Source organism: Vombatus ursinus, unplaced genomic scaffold, assembly GCF_900497805.2.
Source record: "Vombatus ursinus unplaced genomic scaffold, bare-nosed wombat genome assembly UNPS02014959.1, whole genome shotgun sequence".
In the NCBI taxonomy this organism is placed as follows: Eukaryota; Metazoa; Chordata; class Mammalia; order Diprotodontia; family Vombatidae; genus Vombatus; species Vombatus ursinus.
Window position 1 is genome coordinate 15,246,470 of NW_020954737.1, and position 12,132 is coordinate 15,258,601.

The window sequence follows — 12,132 nt, forward strand, 5'->3', positions numbered from 1 at the left end:
AAGGAAAGATAAGGAAGATAATGCAAGGAAAAAAAAAAGATACGAAGAGTCATTGAGTCCTTTTTTTTTATGGAGAGAAAAATACAGAAAGTCAGATAAAGAGGCCAGCTTTGAAAGCTAGAGGTAGATTTTCATCATTCTTGAAAAGAAAAGCAATCTGTACATTACTGAGACCTACAGTTTCATGTGCATCCCATTACCTTCAGGATCAAATATAAAATTCTGTCTCGTATCTGAAGCTTTTCTCAACCTTGCCCTTTTGACCTTTCCAGTCTTCTTGCACTTTACTACCTGCCTTCCAATAACACTGATCACCTTGCTGTTCCTCTCAAGATACTCCATTTCCCAGTCATGCACTTTCTCTGGCTGTCCCCCCTGCCTGGAATGCTCTCTTTCTTAATAGCCCCCACTAGGCTTGCCTCCTTCCCTTCAAGACTCAACTCAAATCCCATGTGGTACCAGGGGCCTTTCTCATCCCCTCCTCCCTACTTCCAGCTAATGCCTTCCCTTCTAAGATTACATTTACACTGGATATATCTGGCATGTGCATTCCCTCTATATGCACATTCCCTCTCCCGTCTGAATGTGAGCTCCTAAAGGACAGGAACCATTTTCCTGCCCTTCTTTGTATATCCAGAGCCTAGCACAACATCTTTCACACAGTAAGCACTTAATAAACGCTTGTTCCTCCTAGCACAGGAGAAGTGTTCATTAAATACTTGTTGATGGTAATCACTTTTTATATCATATTAAACACCAAAGTTGAATGAGGACTTTTTACCAGTCAATCTTCTTTAAACAGTTTAAGTCCTTAATTCTATATTCATCATTACTGACATTATTATAAATTACAACAAAATAATTTTAATATATTTATAAACCACTTTCCATTTGAAATCTTATAGAAACACATGTAACACTCATACCTGTTCAGCTTTTTGATCTTTTTGAAATTCTTTCACTTGATTCTGTTGCTGGGAAACCATGACTACAGATTCTTCTTCAAGCTCAATGATTTTGGATTTTACACTCTCCATGACTTGTTCCAAGTCATTAGCTCGTTTTTCTTCTTGCAAAGCTCGGATTTGTTCTTGCTGCAGTTCATCTCTGATTTAATAAATACACAATTCCTTCTCTTGGTTATAACATCAATCCATGTGAAAAACAATTTTCTCAATTTTAGATTCAACAATTTTTCCAAACTTCTAAGTCACTCTTAACATTTTATCTTACATCAGAAGTTAACAATGGTAGCAAAGGTTCCTTTAACATGCAAATATTTTAAGCCCATAAAAGAGGCCGGATCTGTCAAAACCATAAAAGATAAAATAGAGTATTTTATTTTTTTAAAAGAATACTTCTAAAAACAAGTATTCATAGTCATAAAAATTCAGAGCAATTCAAAGCAGAATTTTTTTTTCCCTTAACAAAAATCTTACCTAAGCTGCTGATTTGCTTCAATGAGCTGATGAATCATATTCTGATTCCTTGTACTGTCATCCACCAACCTTTTTAAAGTCTGTCTAATACTTTGTGATGACTGTTTGTCAAAAATGATTAGATCTGGAATCAGACAAATTAAAATACAGTACCAAAAATCAAATATAGATAGCAATATATAGGATATATGTAATGTAGTGTCATATATTATATGTTGTATATGGTATACCATATCTCATACTGTTACAACATATATCTTATATTTTATATTTAATGATCTATTTTTATTTCATATACATGATTTGGAAAAGTAAAACTGACTTTTCTCTAAATTTTAGAAACAAAAAGAATAAGGTTTGATTACCGCCTAGATTTTTTCCACGCGTCCTTTTAACAAGAAACACTGGTTTTAAGCCATTCTTTGTTAATAGTGCATTTACGCTTTCCCATTCTGCTTCTTCTTGCTATAATCATACAAAAAGAAAAAAAAATCACTGACAAGTTCTAAAGTAAAATTCATATACTGTATTAGACTATAAATATGTTTTCTGCATTTAGGGTATGGAAATTTTTACTCGAAGCTTTGAAGGGAGAAAATTAATAAGCAAGCTAAATAATAATTTTTAAAAGAGGATAAAACACTCAGTGCTACTGTCAAGATTTTTAAAATTCTTTACATTGAATCTAAATTCCAGAGAGACCTAACTTTATCTCTAACCAACAAACACAAAATCATGGAAGTTCATCTTCATTTTAAAATAATGTTCGTCATAAGGATTACACTGTTTTCTTTACAGGTCAAGGTAAAATAAATAACATGAAAATGGACTATGAAACACCTTAAAATAATACACACACACACACACACACACACACACACACACCCCTTTCAATTCAATAGGCATTGCAGCTATTAAAAGAACAAAACTAACTTATCAGCTGATCCCCCAAAGTTAGCACTAGATTAAAATGAAGCCCAAAAGCAAGAATACTCAATTATATGCCCTAATAATCTAGAAAAAGGCAAGCAACCTATAGCACAGGTACCATTATATGACATTTTACTTAAAGGCATCCTCATCTGTAACATGAAGAGATGGATTAAGTATGAAGTACCCTTCAAATTCTAAATTTTATGATTCTATAATGCTATTTATTCGTGGCATTTTGTTATTTCTGCATTCACTACCTCCCTTTCTTTTTTCTTATTATTTTCTTTGACACTTTTATGTTTTATTGTTTTCTATGTCTCCTTCCATCTTTCCTTCTTTACTCTGCAGGTCTGGGAGCTGAGCCCACAAGCACTACATAGCTTCACCAAGATGATACTGACTTCTAATTCAAGAACCAAATTTTGGGAAGCTACAGTTCATTACCACTATAGACTCATTAAATTTAAGGGTCTCTTTCTCTATTGTAATGCTTATTTTGGATGTCCAACAAATAATTATATTAATATAATTCAATTTGATTCAATTCAATAAATATTTATTAAGAACCTACTATGTGCCAAGCTCTAGCGATATAAAAAGAGTAGCAAAAGACTGTCACTGTCCTCAAGGAACTTACAGTCTAATGGGGGAGACAATATGCAAACAAATAGATACAAAATAAGGTATGTACACAAGATAAATAGGAAATAATTAAAAGAGGGAAAGAACTAGAATTAAGAGGGGTTAGGGAAGATTTACTGTAGAAGGCAGGATTCTGGTTGGAACATAAAGGAAGCCATTAAATTTGTGTAATTTAAATGAATGGCCTCCAAGCCAGAGCAAAGTGAACATTTCAGGTGTAGGATATCATCTGAGGGTGCTTTATCCTCTGCCACACTGAGAAGAAGATACAGGTGAGCCCACAATCTCACTTCTGCAGAACTGATCCTCAGAAATTTACTGGACCAGATGCCTGCCTGAAAATGTCCAAGTCCAGCATCCTGGTGCTTAGAGACTGAACACTCATACCAACACCACTCACCAGAAAATGCAATAAAACAAGGGTCCAAGTCAACTGGTACTCCTGCAATGCTATGGCTAACAAATTCAAGCCTCCTGTTTCCCTAATCCTTGTGCTTCAGAGTCATGATCTGCTGAGAAAAAATTACCTGCCCCTTTTACCTCTCCCCTAACTTTAATCCCTAACCCAATCTTATTCCTCAGCAGTCTCTTTCCTCCTCTCCACTCTCTTACAATGTGAATGAATGAACGAAAAAGTCAGGGGCCTGATGATGAAGCATATTAACCACCTCTAGCATGCTACCCACCTTCTGCAGAGGTAATGGATTCAGGGTGCAGAAATGCATTCATTTTTTGACATAGCCAGTGAAGGAATTTGTTTTGCATGACTATATATGTTTGTTATAAAAGGTTTTATTTAGTGGGAAAGAAAATAGATTTTTACTAATTAAAAAATTAAGTTTAAGTTAAAAAAAAGAAAAAATGCTCATTCTTTAAAAAAAAAAAAACCCCAACAACCTTGCCAACCTCTCAAGCTACTCTTCTTTATTCTTTCTTTCACTGACACAATCTTAGAAAGTCTTCACATCTTCACTTGTCTCAACACTCATCACTTCTCAATCCTTTGCAATATGACATCTCTCTATCTCTCACACACACACACCCCCCACTGAAGTCATTTTCTCCAAGCTTATCAAAGATTCTGTCCATTTCTTTTAAATAAATATCTTTGGCTTCTTACACAAAGTCATTTCTCACTCCACAAGGTATTCCAATACTCTTAGTGCAATTTTAAGCTTTGACGATTTCAGAAGTAACAACACTACAAACTACAATTTTCTCAGTCACTTCCCAAATGATAGGTATCCACTTGCTTCTAGTTCAACCACAAAAAGCCCTGCTACAAGCATAAATGAGGCCTTTCTGTATTTCACCTGATTGCAGTATACACTTAGTCATGTGATTGTACTAGATCACCAAAGACTTTTAAATTGCAAAATCCGAGGGTCTTCTCCCTGTCTTTATCTTCCTTGATCTCTCTGTAGCTCATGACAGTTGACCATCCCCCCTTCATTATTTACTAACTCTTCCTCTGGCTTTTATGATACTACTCTCTCCTGGTTCTTCTCCTACCTGTCTGATTGTTTCCTTTCTGCCTCTTTTGCTGGATCATCATCTAGCTCCTGACTCCTCAGTTCAGGCATCTCCTAGAGCTACCCTGAGTCGTCTTCTCTTCTCTCTCTACACTTTCCCCTTGATAACCTCATCTGCTCCTCTCATGACACCTAAATCAACACATACAGCTTTATAGTCCTATCTAAATTCCAGTCCCATATTTCAACTGACCACTACATATACTACAGGCATCTCAAATTCAACATGCCCAAAATAGAACTAAAAAAAAAACTTCCTCTAAAATCCATTCCCTCCTCCAAACTTCTGTATTTATGTTGAAAGTACCATTATCTCACTCTTCAATCATTCTTGGGTCTTCACTCTCTCTCACTCCCTATATTAAATTGATTGCCAAGTCTCGTTGATTCTACTTCCCCAAATTTCTAGCATCTGTCTACTCCTACTTCAGGCCATAAGATTATCTGGGATAGCCTCCTAACTGGTTTTCCATCATCCAGTCCAATTTTTCCCACTGAAATTCCTCCTTACACAGCTGCCCAAATAATTTTCCTGAGGCATGTTTCTCACCAGGTCATTCTTCTGCTTAGTAACTTTCAGTGACTCCTTACTGCTTCCAGAATAAAGTCAAATGCCTCAGTCTGTAATTTAAGACCACCCACAATCTGGTTCCAGCCTACTTTTCCAGTCTTACTTCATACTACTCTTTTGCACTAACAGTTAGTCTCCAAACTTAATATTTTTATCTACTGCAAAGGTTTCCCTTGCCTAGAATTCACTCCTCCTTTCCCATCTCAGAATCCTTATCTTCCTTCAAACCTCAATCCAGGTGCTACCTTCTCTGTGAAGCCTTCTGTAATCTCCCCAGTTATGTGTTTCCTCCCCTTCAAATTAACCGATATTGTACTTATTTGCTTCAATGACATTACATCTATAGAAAAAATGTACTCTCCTTGAGAGCAAGAACTATTTTGATTTTGTCATTGTACTCCCAGAGGCTAGCATAGTACCTTGCAAACAATAGGTACTTTATGAATATTTGCTGAATTATTTCACTGAGAAAAAAAAGTTTTTAAATAAGGGTTTATATAAAGAAACTACAAAAAAAAACTTCAAAATGATGTAGCCTGAATTCTGGAAAGAGCTAAACAATGAAGGAGTATCCTTTACTCATGCAAATATAGCAAATACAGCGTGGACTCAAGAAAGAGCTAAATAATGGAGGGGTATCCTTTATCCATACAAATATAATAAAAATGTCACTACTTTCCAAACCAACTTACAGATGTTTGAAAGTAAAAAGCTTACAGTTTTCTAAAACAGCTAAAGAAAAATACCTGACTTCCTGTGATAAGTAAGTCTAATAATTCAATTGACGTAGGGGATGTCAGTGGAATGATGGACTCTGTGTGATCTGATGAAGTAGGCAAACAATCTTGATTGACCTGCATAAGAAAATACCCACACAGAAGTTCAAAGTCAGTTATGTTCTGAAGATCTTCTTATTCTTCCCAGCCAAGAGTAGAATATTCTCTTCTGACTCCATAATCTGCAAGATTAAGCCTATCCTAAATTCTTCTCTTTACTACTATCATAATTTATTCTATTAATTAGGCAAGTCACTTTAACACATGTCTGCTTCTACATCTGTAAAATGGGAATTAATAACAGCACCTATCTCCCTGAGCTGTTGTGGGTATAAATGAGATAATATTTGTGAAGTGCTTTGCAAACTTTAAATAGTGCTACATAAATGTTAGTTATTATCTTTAAATAAACCACTAATCTGCCTTCAGAAATATTTTTGTATTTTGCTAAAAAAAATTAACCCAATTATATACAAATAAATTGCAAAATAATTAAAGCATGCATAACTAGCCTAGCACACATTGAAAATAGCTTCATAAACTATTAAAAAGAAATATACCTGACTGGAAGTCATATTCCAATCTAATAATTCATTAGCATCCTGGTTCAGATTTGATGCCATTTTCCATACAGCCAAATGGAGCAGAAGTTATCAGTGAAGAACTCCAACAGACCTGTGTAGCAGAAAGTAGGATTTTACATCTGTTATTCTGGGAGATCATTGCGCACAGTAATAGCAATGTTGTAATGATGATCGACTGTGAAAAATTTGGCTACTCTGATCAATACAATAATCCAAGACAATTCCAAAAGTCTCATGACGAAAAAATGCTATCCACCTCCAGAGAGAACTGATGAACTTTGAATGCAAATTGAAGTACAATTTTCTCACTTTCTTTATTTTTCTTGCCTTTTTTTAAAAAAATATAGCTAATAAGGAAACGTTTTGCATGATTTCACATGTAGAATTGATATCATATTGTTTGCCTTCTCAGTGGGCAATGGAGGGGATGGAAAGGAAGGACAGAATTTGGAACTCAAAATTCAAAAAGAAAAGAATGTTTAAAATAAATAAATAATAAATTTTAAAAAAATAAATTTTCCAACTTTGGTTGGAAAAGGGGAAAAAGAAAGAAATATTCTCCCCATTCCCTTGGGCTTCTTTCTTTCACCCCATAACCATAAGCACACATTGCCACAAGTTTAATTCTCACTTCCATGCCAATAATACACAACTATCATAAAAATTTTAAATACAATTAAATATTTTAAATGTTAACTCATTCTATATTGGGATTAACTCCACTTCCTGATTAGACATGACTGATTGGTAAACTCTCCACATTACCTTACACACAGCAGAAGTTCAATAAATATTTGCTTAACTGACTTTTATGTATAAGGATGTGTTAGTTTCTCAGGAGTTCTTTTTGTTGATAACATTAAGTATCATGAATTAATGTGAGATACTTCCAAAAAAAGGATTTTCTCTTCTATGAAAAGTTTTAGGTGTTAGAAATTTAAGGTCACCTTACTATATTCGGGCCATTGTAAAATATTTTTACCCAAAATCCACTCGATCAATCAACAAACATTTGTTCTGCACAAACTAAGTTCCAGACACTGTGCTAGTACTAGAGATACAAGTACGAAGAATCAATTTCTACTCCTAAGGAGCTTACATTCTATACATAAATATTTATAAAAGTATATACAAGGCAGTTAGGGAGGGAAGGAACTAATAGTTGGGAGGGTGGGGGAAAGTGTCTGAGCTACATATTAAAAGGAGAGATTCTATGAGGCAGAAGTAAGAATGTAGTGTAATCCAGATATGGGAACTGCCAGTGTTGAAATTGAGTCATTTCAGCAATGTCTGACTTTTCGTGATCCCATCTGGGGTTATCTTGGCAAAGATACTGAAGTGGTTTGTCATTTACCTCTCCAGCACATTTTACAGATGAGAAAACTGAGGCAAACAGGGTTAAGTGACTTGACCAGGGTCATACAACTAGTTAACATCTGGGGCCATGTTAACTCAGGTCTTCCTAACTCCAGGCCCATCACTCCATCCACTGAGCCACTGAGCCCCAGCGATGAAATACAGAATAGTAAATTGAAACTGAACTGTCTACTAATGACCAAAATTGGCCCTGGAGAGGAAGTGATAAAATGCACTTCCCTCCCTTCACTGCAGAGGTGAAGAACTATGGGCATGGAATGTTGCATATACTGACAATTGGAGATGATGCTGGTTGGTTTTACTGAACTATTTTTTTTTCCTTTTACATCTTTATTATAAGGGAATCTTGCCAAGTTGGGGGAAAGAGAAGTATTGAAAATGAATGTGATATAAAAACAAAAGGCATTAATTTTTTAAAAGTCCAATTACCTAATATTCAAACTTATTTTACAGTTTTAGAATTATTTTCTAATTCATTCATTTACTCAACTTACTCTGGATGTTTCCTCTATGTATATCTCATCTCCCTAAATAGCTTAAAAATTTCATCTTCTGGTTTTTTTTGTTTGTCTGTTTGTTACTTTTCCCCACAGTGCTGGAGACAAAGTAAGGATTTAATAAATGTCTCTTGAATGAATGAATGAATGGGTGAAATCCATTTTTAGGCCATTCAGTTACAAACAAATGGCAAAGTAAAGGAAAAAATCCAGATGAAATCCCAAAACACAAAAAGTATTTCAGACTTAACTTTAAACTTCATAAATTTTGTGACACACACCAGGGTTCCTAAATGTTAAGTGGTTAACACTAACAAATTTTCATTATCAATTACAAAAAGGGCACAAAGGAATTACTATCAATGGATAAATGGCAGAATTGTACATACAGAAAACTTAATAATACTACAATAATACATTGCTGCAGTCTATGACTTTAATTGCTGGCCTTCAATAATTACCACCACAAAGAATCAGTCATCTGATTCTTTTCATCAGTTATCATGGTGCCCATATCTCAGTCTTGGTAGATACCTCTTGCAACTTCTACTTGGTGGTTAGAAATTGCAGTTTAATGAATGACTATCCAAAACAACCTAGGTCCCCACAAGACAAACTATAAATATTTTAAATTTTACTTCCCTCTCCATCTTAGAATGTTTCTGTGCTATTCCTGGGACTAGGGAAAACCATGGGCTTATAGTCCTGCCAATAAACTGAACCTGATATAATTAGTAGCACACTACCACTCCCTACCATATGGCTTTTCAGTCATTCTCTCCCATCTTTCCTTCCCTTTGACTTGTTTTCCTTTCCCCCTGCCTTTCTGGCACACTTTGCCTGTTACTAATCGGTACTGAATCTATTTGTCCATTCTGTTTTGACAGAAAAATGTACTCATGTACAATGTTCTGATATAGAATACTCCTTCCTACCAGACAAATAAATCATCACAAAATACAGAGCAGAATTTAGCAGGCTGCAAAATACAGAAAGTCACATCTTCCCTCCTCAGCTTCTTTCTACAATCATTAATGACTAACCAACTATCAAACTACGTACCAAGCTCTTCTCAGGAATCTGTTTGTACTCTGAGCTACAGTCAAACTCATACATAGTGGCATTTCACCAATAAACTTTCTTGCTTCCTCATCTCCATTTAGACTATTCTCCACTGCTGGAATGTTCTCTCTACTCACCTGTGCCTCTTGGAACTTCAGGGCTCAATTCAAGCACCACCTTCTTCAAGAGGTCTTTCCTTTTCCCCTCAGTTATTAGTGCTCCCCCCAAAAAAAATCAGTATGTACTTATTGTAATATATCCTATGTATCCTGTATTTACTTATCTGTGAATGTGTTATAACCTCAATCAACTGTAAAGACCCTGGGGGCAGAAACTATCTCATTTTACTGTTTGTATACTCAGCACATAGCACAGTGGTTGGCACACTGAAAACACTTAATAAATGCTTGCCCACCAGTCCCTTTCCATGCTTCAGGCCTGTCAGTGATTCACAATGGTACCCTATGCACTTTAACTAGCTCCCTCAAACTGTTGTGAAAATCAAATGAGACGACATTTGTAAAAGTGTTTTGTAAACTCTAAAGTGCTAAAACAATGTAAATTGTTTACTCTGACCTGAATAAGTTGTTCATCATGTGTTCTAGTCAGGTGAGGAAGAATCAGGTTTTCACATGGCTTTAAATTTTCAAGAAACAACAGATACTATGAAGAGATTTGGACCAAATTTCACAATTTGGCCTGATGTGTAATCCAGCAGAATAAAAATTACACAATGTCATAATAGCAAACTGTCCACTAATGTGATACTCTGAGGCCTGCCTCATCTTGGTGGCTCTCAAAGGCAAGCTCTCACAGGTCCTACCCAATTTGATTCAATGCGCGAGTATATAGGACCTACTTTGTGTATTCAAGGCCTTCTACTATTTGGCTCCAACCTGTTTCAGGCTACTCTCCCTTTCCATCTCCATGCTTTGTTAATGACTGAAATGGGCTGTCTTTCCTCAACCTAACCCCACCTCCAGATTATAGCTCTTCAATTCCTTCAAGATTCAAGTCACGTTCTACTTTTTGGCATAAAGCCCTTCCTAACCCTTGGTTCCCATAATATAAATAACAAAAGCACTTGTTCTGTACCTCTGTTTGTCTCACGAATCCAGAATATCACGATTACCTACATGCTTGTCCATCCTCACCACCCTCTAATCACCTTTAGACTTAAAAACTCTTAGAATATGGAGTTTGTGTCCTAGATGTTTTTGTATCTCTACCACCTAAGAAACACTATGCCTTGCAGTTAGCAGAGATTTAACTTTTTTTTGTAGATGCAGCATGAGGCACACGTTTGGGAACACTGACAATGTGGAAATTGGTTTTCCTTGACCATACATATTTGTTGGGAGAGTGTGTTTTTCTTTTTTCATTAGGGGAGAGAGGATGGAAGTAACTGTAAATCATAAAAATAAAGTGTTGGCAGGGCAGCTAGGTGGCACAGTGGATAGAGCACCGACCCTGGACTCAGGAGGACCTGAGTTCAAATTCCAACTCTGACACATGATACTCACTAGCTGTGTAACCTTGGGCAAATCACTTAACCCCTACTGTCTCGCAAAAAAATAAAATAACATAAAATAAAATAAAATAAAACATTGGTTGAATTACAAGGTAATGAAAATACAAGTAGATGTCAAGCAGGAAAATCTTCCTTCTTCGTAAATTTTAAAACACTCTACAGGGTGTCCCAAAGATAGACACTTAGACAGTTAGATAGATAGATGGACAGATGGATGGATGGATGGATGGATGGATGGATGGATGGATGGATGGCGAGATGGAGAGATGAAGAAATGGAGAGACAGAGAGAGAGAGAGAGAGAGAGAGAGAAAGAGATGGATAGATGGACAGATAGACAGACAGATATAGCTATAGATATAACTGCACTGGGACTTTGGAAACATCCTCTATAAGTGTAGGCTATTCTTATTTCTTATCGTTCTGCCGGGCGCTGGACCCTACATCCACCCTTGGACCTAAGCCAGCCTAGCTTGGGGAAGCGAGCACGGCCCCTCAACAGAAGAACAGCCACCAAAAGACATAATTTTTCAGCCGCTGTATCGCAAGAAGGGAGCTACGATGTGTGCGTCGGCGGGGCAAGCACCCAGGCCCTGGAGAAATATTTTAAAATATCAAGTCATAACTTCCGATGCCCAGCGGGCAGATGATGCCCGCTCGTCTCCAGCCGGCGCTGGGCACCAACCAGGGGCGCCGGGACCGGCAGGCTCAGCGCCCGCGCAGCGGAGGCAGCAGGGGGTCGCGGGCGTCTCCTCCCGGACACGACGCCGGCGCCCCAGCGTCCGCGCAGCGCCTCCTCGGCGGGAGGGGCCTAAAAGCCCCTCTCCACGCCAGCCTCTCACCCGCTACCCGACTCTGAGGTGAGTACCCGACTCTGACTCGCACAGACCACCCCCCTTTTTACCTCTTTCGTGGAAAAGAAATCCCGCAGAGCCAGCGCCCACCCGCGACCCCGCCTGGCCCTTTACTGCGGATGGTTCAGCGCGCAGCTGCCCGGGAGACGGCGGCAACGGAGGAAGGCCTAGGGAATCGATCACGAGCGAATAGATGGGCCCCTGCCGCCTACATCCATCGGTGCGTTCTTGTGCGATTTCTCTGCAAGTCTGCCTGGGCCCGGGACGTCTCCTTTGCTACGACCGCAGTCTCTAGAAGAGAGATGGTAGGGAGACGGCGGACAGCCGAGTCCCAC

The 12,132-nt window shown here is 37.6% G+C and overlaps 1 protein-coding gene across 3 annotated transcripts in view; it reads right to left on the reverse strand.

Annotated features, from left to right (window-relative positions):
* CEP70 (centrosomal protein 70) overlaps positions 1-11,930 on the reverse strand; it is a 39,052-nt gene extending 27,122 nt beyond the window's left edge. For all 3 annotated transcript variants that reach the window (XM_027845321.1, XM_027845322.1, XM_027845319.1), the window contains exons 1-6: positions 11,848-11,930; positions 6,454-6,568; positions 5,864-5,971; positions 1,805-1,904; positions 1,440-1,563; positions 927-1,107 (exon numbers count right to left, since the gene is read on the reverse strand). In XM_027845321.1, coding sequence (XP_027701122.1) covers positions 927-1,107; positions 1,440-1,563; positions 1,805-1,904; positions 5,864-5,971; positions 6,454-6,516 — 576 coding nt within the window. In that variant the 5' untranslated portion in view covers positions 6,517-6,568; positions 11,848-11,930. The remainder of the gene's footprint in view (positions 1-926; positions 1,108-1,439; positions 1,564-1,804; positions 1,905-5,863; positions 5,972-6,453; positions 6,569-11,847) is intronic.
* Positions 11,931-12,132: the final 202 nt, after the last annotated feature.